This window comes from Galendromus occidentalis, unplaced genomic scaffold (genome assembly GCF_000255335.2).
Source record: "Galendromus occidentalis unplaced genomic scaffold, Mocc_1.1 scf7180000077427, whole genome shotgun sequence".
Lineage (NCBI taxonomy): Eukaryota > Metazoa > Arthropoda > Arachnida > Mesostigmata > Phytoseiidae > Galendromus > Galendromus occidentalis.
The window spans coordinates 448,184-463,374 of record NW_003805415.1 but is presented as its reverse complement, the minus strand read 5'-3'; the positions used below and the strand labels follow the sequence as shown (position 1 = coordinate 463,374).

Below are 15,191 nucleotides of genomic sequence, written 5' to 3'. Positions count from 1 at the left end.
CTTTAAAGATCCGGGGGCCGAGCGCGAAACCACACAATGCTTCTCGAGGCAACCTCCGAAGCCTGCCCTGCTTCTAACTCTCCGTCCTAGCCTCTGGAGCTTCGAACGTCCTCGATCGCGACCTGTGTTCGGATGCCCGCATGCTCGCTCGACGAAGCCAGCGTCGCGCCCTCCTCTGCTCAGCTTCGATTCATAATGCGATCCCAATCGGGAAGCTCTCCCAATCGTCCAAGAGTCGTCCCGCTTTCGAAGTCTCAGCGGAAGAAAATTTCCGGCTCTAATCTGAAAATATCAATCAACCAGCCCCGATAGATATTCTGTCAACAGCTCGGCTCTCATTCCTCGAGCCGGATGATCGATCAGCACATGGCGTATCGGTAACACGTTCCGAGATATTGGCTACTCGCTGCTGGCTCTCATCGACGAAGCCCTGGTTTTTAATTTTGTACACTGTTGAATCTGTTGCGCCGCATCTGCCGAAACGGCGAACAGCCTCGTCGCTGCCGCGGCTGCAGCCGTGAGCTCCAGGTGATCTCGTTGATTTGATGCAGAGAAGGAGGCTCTGTTTAGCTCTCAGAAATCTTCATATGCCGCTCAAGCTCGAAGAACTGTGAGGTTTTCGGAGCCCCTCGGGGAACTTCCGTTGTAGACAACCGGGAATACTCTACAGAGCATCGAGTCTGCAGAGCGCGACAGATGGTGAATCTTAGCGAGAAATGAGGACACGTCGAGCCGTCAGGCTTTCGTCCCTCATCCTTCGTAATTGTATTGCTGGCATCGTGAGAGCTCCCATCACCTCTTTGGATAGAAGCTCCTTCCACACGCTCCAGGAATATAGATCACTCAATATGATGCATACGAAACCGCTTGTAAGAAAACCGCTGAAGATAGAAAACCGGATATCGGAGACCGATTCCGATTCCCCGATTTTTTCTCTATGAGACTTCATGCTGAAAACCTCGCTTATAAGAGTTTCGGATATAAGAGAAAACCGGATGTGAGAGACCATTCTGAAACCCCGGCTGCGTAGAGTCCCGTGTCGGAGACCTCTCATATAAGAGAAAATTATCTCGAGCAGAGTTCTGGTTCGCCCTTCCATGAGTTCTCTTTCTCTCAAAAGCTGCCCGAATAAAATATGGTTCTGATGAACTTCCGTAATAAATCAGTATTCGCGCTGGAAACGATCGTCTCTGCGCTGAATCATGGTATGGGCATCCGAGTCGTAGGAGAACGGGACTTCTCAGGTTCTTCCATGAAAAACCCGTACCTCGGATGTTAGAGAAACCGGATATAAGAGACGATTCTTAATTTCCCGAGAGGTCTCTTATGAGCGGGCTCGACAGTACATATTCCCTGAGAATCGATAGGAAACGATAAGCTGCCGCCGATCGCTCCCTGAAGCATTTCTCCCGAAAACCCAATTGACGGAGCAAAGAAGTCTCCTCATCGTAACCGGGACGATGCGCGAGAGTATCGAGGGGGTTGAAGACGTAACTTCGGATTCGAAGAACGATATGTCCCGAATACACGGCCTACTTCTTTATGGGTCGCTATGGGTCGAGTGGACTTCGGGCCCCGCCTAGAATCTCGCCGACCGCTCCCGCAGGTTCAGGGAATATTATTATGGATTTTCCATTTCCGTGAAGTCTTCAGACGCGGCGTGAAGGCCGAGCAATGATCCAGCGTCTCTTCGAGTCGACTCCGGAGAGCTGAGCTATAGAGAAGAATAGGTTCAACGATTAGAGATTCACTCGCTTGCTTCTCCGAAAGCACAGATTGTCATATATATTTTCATTCGGGATGTCTCTCGAGGGCAACTCCTATATCGGATCTCCGGGTCAAGTACCATATGGTGCGGGAACTCTTCTTGCTATGATGCGGCATCCGCAGTCGCGTAACCCATTGCAGGCAGAATCGACATAACACGAACTGACTGAGCTGTTCGAGAGCAAATGAAACTCGTTCCTGAATGTCACGCAATCTTTGAGTTCTCAAACTGCTCGGCGGAATTGCACCTGAAGCTTGCTCACCTGGGGGATTACGCTCTCGATGTGTAACTTGTCGGTCGAAGTTCGTTCTCTGCGTGATTGAGGTAGGGATATATTGCCCCCTTGCAGATTTTAGAAGCTAAAAATATGTCCTCCGCATTCGATTCCGCAACATTTTCAACGGAAAGGGAAGCGCTGGGCAGCGTTTCATTATCCAATCTGTACTGTTCTCCAATTCCGAGACGTGAGTCGACCGCGGATGATCTCTCGCTCAAACTACCCTCAGAAATAAATCGAGCTCTGATTGTCCGAGACGAAAGAGTTCAAAGGATGAACCGACCTTCGCAAGTGGTAGATCCTTCGTTCGAGCGCCTTCCTGTGCGTCTCTGACGTAACTCACGCGTTCCAGTTTGATAGAAGGCCCGTCGGAGTCGATTTTCGAATTCCATCCGGCCTTCCTTCCTTCCGACAGCATGCACTGAAAGACAGTCACTATACATACTATGCCGGCAGTTTTTAAGTTTCAGGACTTCCGAGAAAGTCCGTTGTAAGATTGATCTGGGTCCCGACTGAGAAAATGAGGGCCGGAGCTCAAATTCTCCAGCGGTGTCCCCACGTCTCTAGTGGTTAGCCCTTCACCCTCATTCCACCAGCCCTCATTTTTAGGATGGGCTGATCAGAGCCCCCGGGAGCCCGAAAGAATCTGATAGCACGAGGCATCTGAATCGAATTCATGACAACGGAGCCTCTCGGGAATTCACACCACTCCTCATTTATTGCGTCAAGCTGCCTGGCGATTTTGCCGCTCGAAGGAGTTGGCATGTCGTAATCGGTACAGAATGGTACGACCGCTTTTTTCTGCAGAATGCGGCGAGTGCAAGCTGTGACAACAACAGCCTCTGCCTGCTTATCCTAGAGATCGGTTTAAGGTTGGGCTGCTCTTACTTTCCGTCATGTTGATCGTTCAGAGAGGGTCTGCCAGCAGAGCTTAGTCGCGCCTAGACACGCTAGTCGCTCATGTAGAGACTACTGAGGGAACAAGGATAGTGCAACGACGTGCAACAGTGCTTGTGATTGTTCCGGATCGTCGTTGCAGATGGTGTAACCATGAGGGAATCGCCCTCCGTTGAGGGAACCTTCGCTGCTTTTGTAGCGATCTTGGATAGGAAAATCGATGGAAATGGAGGTGAGGAAGGCTGCTAGGATAGGTGCTCGGAACGGAAATCGGGAAAACACTTTCTAGAAAATACATCCCCTCAGTTCGATTGGCTCTCGTGGATCGCAGATCTCAGTAGAGGACTTTGGAATCCTCCGGTTCCGCGAAAATTCATCCGCACCTATCGCTTGCTGTTGAACTGGTTTGGCGAGTTTGGCTTTTGCCTGAGCCGATCGCGGCCCGCAAGGAACACCGTTGAGAGAAAAACAAAACATCTGCTTAGCACAACTCACAACGGGCGATTTTCGCTGTCGACGCCGAATAGTGTCCTACGCTTTTCCGCTGCGAGGTCTGCGACGAAAGAAAATACGGCCCCCCGTTCTTAATAAAATGCCTGGTTGTTTCGGAAAAAACTTTTTCCAGTTTCGTAGGTATATTAACGATCCTCATCGGATGTCCGCCCTCAGCCGAGCAGAGTTTGTTCGATGGACGAGTTCCGTTGTGGGCCTACACCCTGAGGATGAGATGAGTTGTCGATTCATACCCCCGAGATCAACCGTCGCTTATCACTTCCGACATCGATCGCTCAGGAAACTCTCGTTTTCTGTTCCATTCAGACGGACCTCGATTATATTATCTGATGTACGTTAATATACGTTCGGTTCATATGGACATGAGTGATATTCCATGGAATCTCGAATAGATCGAGCTATGATCTCATGATCGAGGTGAATATCGGGGCTGACGGTGTATTCGAGACTCCACTGTGTTTGACCATTGCTCCGTTTCACACTCGCTGGCCACGATCTAAATTCCCCAGTGTCAGACTCGATGAAAATTTGGAGTCCTAGGTTGCTCTAGCGGCGCGGCGTGTTTCCGAACTGACCAACAAACAAGCGTCCTACGCTCCGTGTGAATCATCAAATTGTCCGATGCTCTAGTTTTTCGAAAATAATTGGCGTGTGTTCCGGATTGGCAAACCTAATCAACCTACGGACCATGCTGCAAACGTCACCAGCTCCCACGACACTCGAAGGGGAAAGGAAGAGGGGATTCACACACTACGCTCCTCGGCTGCTCACCTTTACACGTCGGCTCTATCACTGACGTGTAGGCCTGGAAGCGAACGCGCCAACACAATAGGAAGTTCCGTCTCGGAGTTTGCGGCCGGATCATCGTCATCGAGCCACTTTGTTCCCGCCTCGAAGCACTCCGATCAGAAATAGACCGAGCTTGGCTTCGCGAATCCTTGGACGGTTCCTTTCCGAAATTTTTGTATCCGCAGAAGATATGGATCAGACTATCGTCACGTCGATGGGCTTGAAGATACTTACCGAATCGCTCCCGGGAGCTTCCGAGGGACCCGCTGCAATCAGTCAGGATACCTCATCACAAATACTGCCCTTGCGAGGATCTTGTCCCACAATAGCCCGGTCCTTGAGATATCATGACTGAGTGTAGCGAATCCCCTACGACTCTTCGGGAAACCTTATGGTACAATCAGCTGCGCCTACTTCATTTCATCCCTTCCTGTGGAATGATCAAACACTTAGGGATCACGTTTTCCTCGAACGACGGTGACAGCTGGTTATGTCAGTCGTTGAGGCAACCTTGGCCGACGACAACTTTACAATGTTCGAGAGTTCGAACTTGAAATTGGATTACGAAATCCAGATGTGTATCTCGGATTTCTATCGTCGCAATGCTGCCGAGCCCCGTTCTAAGGAAGCTCTCAATTTCAGAGCTTATCGGGTTCGTGGCCCTGACCACATTTTTCATTATCGCAATCTTGATCATCCTCACCACGTGGATGAGGAAACGGAAGTTATCAAAAGCGAATGAAGATGAAGCCACGTCGAGGGGAGCGATCTCCAAGAGTCGGGACGCGAGCCCACCGCTCGCCCTTGGAAGACCCCGCAGTCATAGTTGGAGAACGTAAGTACGCTCTCCGATTGTCGCGAAAGGAGTTGCTCCCTGAGTTCTCCCTCAGCGGACAGCGGGGCGACACTGGTTCTAATTAACTAGCAGACCTCCACAGTCACGCAAGGAATATCTGGCGGGACCATCGACCCTGGGGGATGCTTGTCGGAAGGGAGCGCCGCTCTTCGATCCGGTGCAGATGGAGAACATCCTCAAGAATTACACCAAGTCACTTCCGTCCTACCGGAGCCGACTCGAATCCATCGAAGACGAAGGCTCGAGGTAGGAGTCAATACATTTTTGTGGAACACGGGACGAAACCGGATAACTCTCGTCTAGGCTTCGAAAGTGATTTCTGTACTCCCGGCTGGGTCTTCGGATACCCGACACCCGACGCTCATCGAGCTCCCATTCCCCCCCTTCCCAGATCTGAAGATGACGAAGCTCCAGGACGATATGAGGGCCCAGGAAAGATCAGCCTGCGTATGGCCTACAACGGTGAAGTCCTACTCGTCCATGTGCTCAACTGCAAAGGATTGCCAGCCCACTGTCTGTGGACTTCGCGCGGACCCCAATACTTCCGGAGGTTCGCAAGGAAGTTGTGGGAGAAATCGCGATAATTCTGGAGCCAGTCTCTCGCCATCTATTCCTCCCATGATGATCCTCTTTTTTAGGAATCCCTACGTCAATGTCTCGCTCGTCCCCGAGAGCAATTCCGATTCAGAGAGTTTCGAGACGAAGGCCCGTCACAGGACCCTCAATCCCAAATTCGATGAGGCGTTTGAGTTCGCCCTCGCTCCACAGGACCTGCACGAGAAAGCGCTTAAGATCGTGGTCTTCGACAGAGAAGAAGGCCGGAGTCCTAAGGTGAGGATCACGAGAGGTGATCTACTTTGAACCAGTTCCATATCAGAGCGACGGATCCGATCTTGGTCAAAATGCGAAAGTTCCGGATTCCGTGCAACTTAGACCCAATCAGCACTCTCAATGCAGATGGTCGGAATGGTAATGCAACCGTTGGACGTGGTCAGCCCCGAACGTGAGGAGAACCTTGTTCTGGATTTGTCCCGTTCCGAACGACCTGGGAAAGAGGAGCCGGAGTCGATGCAGCGAAGGGGTTCCAGTCCAGGAGACATTTTCGTGGGACTCACCTGCAACCCCTTGACCAACAGGATCCGAATAAATGTTCTCAAGATGAAAGGCTTCAGAACACCTCGGGACATCCGCCTCTCCGGTATTCATGATACATCCTCGATTTCGCCCCTTACCCTCTCATTGAACTTGCGGTCCATTCCGCCTCGCAATATCCTATTCGGAGCCTATCCACGCAATTCGCGTCCAGCCGATTCTGACGCCCTCCTAGCGGAAGCGCGCGTGCGCAATATTGTTGTGAATTATGCCTTCCGCTATTTGCAGGAGCCTACGTTCGCGTCCAATTATATCACGGGCATCATCTGCTGAAGACGAAAACGACATCCGCGCAGCGGATTCCGAGAGACGCGAACGACGAAGTTTCGATCTTCGAGTCCTTCAACTTCGGGATACCGGGAAAATTCTTCGATTCCTGCTCGTTGAGCCTGACCATCGTGGCAGCTATAATACCGAAGGATAATGCCCCAGCGCGAGATTTGATTCTCGGTAATATCATTCTAGGTGCGTCATAGATCGCCCCATCTAGCCTCTCGAACTCAGACGATATGATGTCAAATTTCCGCTGCAATCCTTAGAGAACATGTGGCTGCGTGATCTCTACGGGCTTAGCGTGTCGCTAGTAAAGGGAAGAATTCGCTCTCGATGGAAATGGAGCAATGTTAAAATTTCAACGGAGTCTGCCGATATTCGCGCGATCCATCGCGGGAAGCCCGCAGCTGTCTATCCCGAGCGGCGGAGTTGGCGTGCATTCCTGACGAGCATTAGGAACGCCTGTCATCATTATCCGAATCCTTACAAATACATCCTCCGATCACATTTCAGGGCCGTATATGTTCGCGCGAGGAGACGCTCTTTCTCATTGGGAAGAAATGATGAAATCTCCCGGAGCGATGATTTCAAATTGGCATCAACTTGAAGATCCGTCCGGCTTCCGAACGAAGAACTTCGTGAGCCGAGGCCGGAGCCGCTCACTCGACCATTGATCACGGAGCAGGCATCGGTATCATCGATCGCATCTCGATCGATTCCGTTAACAAAAAAGGTCATACTTGGCGCTTGTGCATTATTTCTTCTCCACCGTGCCATTGGGATAAGTTCTCTGGAGATGTATCGGCAGTTTTTTTTGTTGATAAATGTTTGGAACGTTTCCGGATCCTTCTTCTCCTTGAGAGAACAGGAGATAGCTACTATTTACTTCGGGCTCGAGGTTCGAGATCGAAGCCCACGCTTTTCTCCCGTGATAACAGTTCCCTCTGGTCAGTTATGAAGTGGGGAACTCCTGCTCGAAACTATACTCCGGACCAGCTCATTCTCGCGAATATGGAAGTTCCTAATTTTTCCGGTCGTCTCATCAACAACTACCAGCATCAATCAACAACAAAGGCATGATACTTTGTGGTCAGAGATCGGACAGCGAGCCGACTCAGAGAGCGGGACACCAATTCAATGAGCCGGAGCCCAAACTGATCTTAGAGACGATCGCTGATTCTACAAATTGAATGGCTCTCACGGGTTTGCGCTCCCGAAACGCAACTTCGTGCGGGGAATGACAATGATGAGACTTAGAGCGACGGAGACGTGGAACATAGAATCGAGAGAAACATGGGAATATCAAAAGTGGGCCGTGACCACGTACCAATCACCGACCCCAGGTCCGCGAGAAGGTGGAGCGCGAGACGGAACGGGATTCAAGTACGAACAGCTGATTCTCCGGTTACCTATTCGAGAGCAATCGTTGCTCGCGCGCAGTGCCAACGTGCCACATGGGTTCTTGTTTGGCGAGCTCTCAGAAGGAACTTCTCATCACTTGCTGCGCGCACGAAATCCTCACTTTGCACTCCGGTGCATCGAATTCTTGCGCTCTTGTGCCGTTGGTGTTTTCTCCGCGGAGCGACAGTGTTCCGAGTGCATCCAAAAACAATTATCATTGATCCCTGTACTGCTCACTCGTCTTCGTATATACCTAAAATCAAACAAAGCTCCGAGAACTCGTTCCCCGATGTGTATTGATTAAGTGAACCGCTCAGACGCAGTAAATACGGAACTTTCGACGCCGCGCCGCTTCTTCGGACTCGACGGTCGAGACGAGTCCAGCAGGAACACATGATTAGTGGACGAGGACGCGTGTTTCCTCGTGCAAACTGTAGGAGGGCTGGTAACTTGTCCCGGTCTTTCTGTATTACTCCCGGAACCACATCATCTTCTCCCTTGAGAAATACCGCTGACATTCATGCTCAGTGCAGCGAGACTTGCATTGCATTGAGACGCGACCATGCACAGGTGACTGGTGAGTACACTTCATCTCGAAGATTGCTTCCGCCACGATCAGAGTTGACGATTACGGGAGCATACTAGCTTACGTGGCTCACTACACCATTCCTCTGCACCAAAACTCCCACCGGAAAGATCTATCTATGTCGATCTTCTTCCATCGATTCTCGGATTACTTCTCCCCCCAGAAGTACGCGAAAAAGTGATAGCCCGTGTGAGGACGGTTCCTGCGGCGCGGAGGAATCGCATGACTCCGTATATTGTACCCCATGATTCGCAGACTCCATGTACGTTCTTCGAGTGGCGGTGCCGCATGGGGAAAATTTCAGCGACTCCAAGGGAAGACTTCACAGGACTGCCCTGGTGCTTCGTATAAATGTTCAAGGAGCTCAATATAAAATGAACGGAGACAACCGTTTCTTTAAAGGAAATGATTATCGATTTTTTTCACCTCAATATCACCTCCGAGTAGAAAATCTCGCACATGATGAATGCGAGGAAGCGGCGATAGCCTTCGTGCGCCATGAAAATGAGAAATTCTATGTTGAACTATCAGTGTGAAAATTCTGTGCTCTAGACGCTCTAAGATCAAAGCATTCGGCATGATGCCATCAACACAAGTGAGTCGACAATACCTGTGCTGCAGTCGGGGAGTCGCTTGGTGACGTCAAATGCTATTTTCCGGTACAAACAACGCGATACCTTCCTGGGATAAAATTCTCCGGTGAATGTCATGAATTGTAATCACGCTTCGTGCCAATCATTGCGTAACCTTCCAGCCCATTCGTACAGGCGGGTCAGCTGCGATCTCACCGATTTTCCGCGGTCGCAGATTATGAAGTTGGTTGGACAGTAATTAATTAGCGTAGGGGGTACATGCACGAAAGTTAAATCGACGGTTTAGAAACTTTTTCTGACTATTTCTTCCACGGTCCATCGATTAAACTCGCTCGTTCCAAGCGGAATGGCTCCATATTCCTCCGACCGGGCAACATGGGACTTTGCCAACGATCTACCACTGTACAGTATACGTCTGGAGGAAAACTACGCGGGCTTTTCTGTCGAAGGTTCCGAAGTCCCGACCGGGGAGCATTAAGATCAACTACTGAAATTTGGAGAAATCAGCAGCTGGAGAAATACTTTCAACCAGGCATGCCCTTTCACGCGTATTCCGGTCGATGGAGGCATTCTTGTCTCGTATTTTCAATATTTTCCTCAATGCAGAGCTTTAGCGAGATCGAGCGCTCCCATTGATCTGTTTTCGTCGCTTGACATCCAGGTAACCGTTACCCAAGCTCGCAGAATCACTACCCCAGGATGGACCAGTGAGACATCACTGGGGGACTTCGATGACCGATTCGCTCAAGATCCAACATCAGACTCCCAACCTTCCGGACAGATGTTTCACAATGGAGAGGGCGGAAGTTCCTTTCTAAGATCTCGGTCGTAAGTTGCGGCGGAAGCTTGTGTGATCGATCATCGATTCGCCTCGACATTTCGAAACTTTGATTTCGAGGGATCCCGGCCGCCTATTCACTCGCTCATACGAAAGGAAATCAATCGTGAAATCCCAGTGATCTGCAACTCTTCCGCAGCTTCACCTAGGACTTCTGGGTGCATTGATAAAAATTCTGTGAATGTCGCGACATTGTGTTTGTCTCATCCATCTGACTGAGTTCAGAGCCAAGAACTCAAAACTACGATAGAAGAATTCGATTGAACACGCCTTCGGAAATAGTCTTAGCTATTTGCGAAAAAGTCATTTGCGCTCGACGGAGGGCTGCTTGTTTGGCGAATGAGCCGGATCTTTGATTAAAATCGCGGTCGGTCGGAATCAACCCGGAATCGAATGCCGTGAACGGAGAATGTACCCCATTGTTTGTCGGATCCAGACGTCTTACCACGGGGAGTCGCAGCATTGACTGAGGCACCCAGAAATGCGCTGACGCGTCAAGGCATAACGGCAGCTCACAAACATGAAACAAGCGCGAAGCGGACGAGTTTGTCGAGCAGAAAAAAAAGCGCCTGAAGAAGCGACAAGCGCCCGCGACGACCGGGGAAGAACCCTTTGCTCGATGTCGTCCGTCACCTTGTGTTGACGACAAGGGTCGCCACAAATTTCAGCGGATGTGGCGACAGCGCTCAATGCCCTTCACACGCACTTCCTAATTTCTTCAGCATAACGGTGTCTCCCTGTGCTCGACACTGCTATGCTCAATTCATCACAATCGTGTCTCTTCAAAAGACATGAGGGAGACGGCCATCAAGCAAGACTAAGGACATTGGAGACATGGACGGACAGACTCAACAAATGCGCGGAGTCGCATTTAGCGGAATAAATAAGGGACTTCGCTCGTGTTTATGCTCCACCGAGCGCTGACCCAAACATTCTGATCTGCTCCGGGGGCTATTCATATGTATCTCTTTCTACTACATGGTGATCTGTGCCATAAGTTCCGTTTAGCGTCGGACGAGCCCGCTCCAGAGCTGACTCGTCGGTCACCTTGCTTGTTCGTGACGTATGAAACAGAAGATTAGATAAGCGAATGCTTCCGAAGTACTACCGAAAGTCGCGCTATGCGAACCGACACAACGGACCCGGTCTGTACACGACGGCACTCTGGAGCGGGGTCTCGGATCTCGGAAATGTAGTGGACACCTATAAAATCAAGAGAAGGGGGCGGCGTTCGGTGAAGCGAATGAGACTCTGAATGCGGGGAGAATAGTTTTCATTGTGGGCCCGCTTTGTGATTGGCTGAGATTGATTGCCCCTTGACATATTCAACACGAGATCTGCAGGCACCGTTGTTGGAAACCGTCTCCTTCTACGGCAAATGACACAGTCGTGGTTAGAATGAGAATTCGGATGACTGAACGCTCGATCGGTCCATCAATTGGAAGGAATCATACTATGCAGCGGTTTCGCACCTCTCTACTCGTAGAATGAAGGTCTCATGGAATACTCGCATTAGTTGATAATACAAGTTCCGTCACTGCTAGCATACGGCCCGTATTCACGATTACTTGCGGCAGAGTCGTGGGTTTCCTCCTCAAAGTCACAGTAATTGCGGCTGAGAATCGTTGACGTCGCAGTTCTTTCATTGAAGACGCGGCAGAAAACGCAGAAATGTTCTGGGCCGGGATCCCGGTAAACAATGCTTCCGTTTCCTCCCCGCGAAGGCATCTCTTGGGTTCTGAAGGATCGACGCTCACCGCGTTCTTGCATCAATGAAGGGATAAGCGCTGTTTCGGAGGATTTTTCGCCAGGAAAGTGAACCATAAAATACGTATCTTACACTTTGGGAAAACCGAGAGTGACGCTTTGTGAGGAGCCGCCAAAAGAAGAAACACATTCCGCACCGCAGATGCCTCGAAGCAAGGACGAGCTCACCATAATGATGATTCAAATTGAAGCTCCCGCGGGCCTTAGTCGCTTTTCACCATTTTGTCTGCCAAGTGCCGTTACGTCCGCGGGAAGAGAAAATCAACCCGTCAAAATCTCACGGTTCTCATTCCATTGAGGTCGAGCTTCTGGACTTGGGACAGTAACGGATCTGCGTTATGAAAGTTCCGCGAACCAGGCGATGACGTCCCGGTACGGAACGCCTTGTAGCTGAGCGGTGGTGTTCGATGCGGATTTCTCGTCGGATAGAACAAAGAACAGGACCGATCTAGTGAATCTTAGCAGTCGAGACAGGTCTTCATTGATTTCGAGGACTCCATAGCTTCCAGTGACCTTGCAGCTGGAGCTCATTCGATTGAAAGTCGACAACCACGGGAAGTCCATCTCACTTCACAAGGGGAAGGAAATCCCAATGGTCGGAAGCTGACAGGAGGATAACATTATCAAACCAGACTAGCTCGTTTCTCGGCTGGCTCTTGACAAAGATAGTGGAAAAACGGACTTCCAAGCTCGAGTTTATCAATTCGAATCATCGAGGCGGAAAAATTATCATCTGCAAGGCTAGGAACGGTCAGTTCGACAGGACCACTACTCCTAGAATCTTCTTCCGACAAGGGCTTCATCTTGCCACGCGGAATTACGCGAACCCTATGATCGAAACTCCCATAAGAGTTCCAGAATATCCCCCTCCGTCCCCGACTGTCTGGTTGATCAAATAATGATGGAGGGCTAAAGCAAGTTCTTCCAATCTCGTCCAACTACCAGAACTCACGAAATACTCCTGATCAGTCACGACATGCTAGCAGCTCGACATGCCATCAACTCCTTCCTGAGTCAGACGCTTCCCCGGGGGCGATCCGCGAACATTGGAGCCCGGGAAGATGAGTCTTTTGGAGCCGCTTGCTGACTCCATTGCAAACCACTCGCCCCTTAAACTAGCCGAAAACTCCCCTCCTAGTCGAAATGGAACCCACTCTGTCCCACACAGTGGCCCGTAATCGTCTGAGCTACTTGCGCAAAGGATATTTTCCGCCGGAAGATCGATGCTCATCCGGAGTGGTTACAGATAATTCGCTGTCTCATCCGTCTGTCAGATGACGGCATGAGAGGAGAATCTGCGGTATCCAATTGACAAGCTAAATCACAGTTTTCTCAACGGACTCGCATTGTTGTCGAAGTCGCCCACCCCATCGACGCGCCCACGGCTCCCCACGAATCCGAATTTTTAGGAAATCGGCCGATTCAGCGAGCGGTCGAAGCTGACTGCAACCGAAAGTATGAGATGTAAGCACAACGCTCGGACTTGTGTGAATCATGACAGCTTCGAAGGTTCTAGATCAGACATTGCCTCACACAGCTTGAACTCTTTGAACAACATCGTGAAGGACTGCTTCATTCGAAATCCAGAAGAATACAGTCCGAGCATTGTCCTGCCAACTAGAAAGCGCTCATAGGTGGTCAGATGCTGGTGGAACTCGACACCGAGCTCTTCATTGTATTCGAGTCACACGACCGAAATACGTTGATCATCAATGAATCCAGGAGGCGTGGCCGACGTTAATCGCTGTTGCGGTACCGCTCGGGCCGCTGCTAAATCCAGCGGAGCCTTTTCTGGGCAGAATTATCGGTAAGAAGAATACGAATTAAGCTGTCAGGTGGAGTTTAAGCTCGATTGTCAGCTTAGGCTCCAATGTCGGGCGGATTTTCGGGAAAGAAACCTTCTGTGGCTCGATCGAATGCGAAGTGAGTTGGAGCTCTCGGCAACGCTCCGAAGAGCTCCGGCTCGATAGAACTCAAGCTCAAGGAGCTCACGGGACGAGCCGAAGGAAGAATCTGCGAGCACCTGTCATCGAGTAACCCTGGCTCAAGGTCATTCTTGAGAAATATTTCTCGCTGATGCTTGTGGTATATTCGCGGTATCCCATCAGTATATCAGGAGACAATCGTCATTCTGCTACGGGAAAAAGTTGAGGCACCAAGTTCGGAAGAAAATGAAGGATCGGACGCTATCTGAGCTCGGGAACTTCGTCTGAGGCTTTGAACGATTGAAGAGTACCTTCTGGGAGACGTTGGGAATGAGTCATTTTTACATTTCCTCCCCGACTCGGAACCTAATACGTAGTCACAATGTCTGTGATGATCCGAGCCGGTACCCACACACACCCACGTACGGGGTTCCAGGAAAGATCTTGTCGGCTGAGTGGGCCATTTCCAGGTGCACACCTTCGCTTCCCGAGTATCGGATCTCTTCTCCTGATTTCGTTCTGAATTACATATTCTCTGAGTTGTTTCTATTTGGGGTCGAATGCAGCTCATATTCCGCAGCGAAGCGTGGTAGAGCTATCGACGCATCACGTTCCTTGACATCGAGCAGTGGCAGCACGTAACGGGCGTGACATTTTTCTTACCGAATGGACTTCGCTGCCTTCGAACGGAACACGGTATCATTACAAATGAACCCTTTCCGAAGGGTGGAGAATGACCGGACAAATTCGTTTGCAACATTTGTTGGAAGGTGAACTCTCCCGACTTGTGGGAGTAGAGAATGACTTCAGTGGAAACCTCGGCTCTTGCTGGGGTTACGTAGGGTTACCGCATTCTTGAGCGGGGGCTAACGTCAGATCAGTTGTCCTGAGGCTTTTTTCTTTCAAAACCAACGGATGAAATCGAGAAAATATTCAACCAATCTACCGATTGGGAACGGCTTGTAAGACCGAGCATTCTGACACACAGAATTGCGGTGGAGCGAACGATTCGAACAATGCGACGAAAAGTCCTTTACTTAGACAGAAACACTGAAGTGCGCTTCTTAGGCTAGCTTCTACTCAGGCGACCAGTCAGTCGATTATTGAGAAGGTCAGACGATCATCAATGAGCGACTACTCGGGCTCAGTCACCAATCCACTGGTTTTGCAAGCGTCGAGCTCTGAGCCTCCTTTTTGAGCGGTTTTCCGGGGAAGATGTCCGATCGCGGATCCGCTGTATTGACGAGTTAATTCTTTGAGCTCGATGAATCCATTAACGGATGACCTTTCATCAGAGCAGCCGTGACGGGAATTGCGAACGTCCGACATGATATTCGGAATGTATAATACATAAGGAACTGATCACAGCAACGAAATGAGAATCAAGGGCTCCGAGCGCGGGATGAGTCCGATGCTCAGCAATATAGATCCGCGACACTACGAATTAGTATGAGTGGAGGAACAGCTCCGAGCCTTCCTCCGTGCGGTAGCTCCGAGCCCAACACAGATCGCGTGGTGGGCATCGGGAATATAAATAATGTCGAGTTGCGGTCTGC

The 15,191-nt window shown here is 50.3% G+C and overlaps 1 protein-coding gene across 1 annotated transcript; it reads left to right on the top strand.

Annotated features, from left to right (window-relative positions):
- Positions 1-4,835: 4,835 nt before the first annotated feature.
- LOC100906117 (synaptotagmin 2) lies at positions 4,836-6,728 on the top strand. The gene is made up of 6 exons (XM_003742590.1): positions 4,836-5,079; positions 5,173-5,346; positions 5,492-5,650; positions 5,739-5,931; positions 6,058-6,298; positions 6,481-6,728. The coding sequence occupies exons 1-6, from the start codon at positions 4,847-4,849 to the stop codon at positions 6,726-6,728; spliced, it is 1,248 nt and encodes a 415-aa protein (XP_003742638.1). The 5' UTR covers positions 4,836-4,846.
- The last annotated feature ends 8,463 nt before the right edge of the window (positions 6,729-15,191 follow it).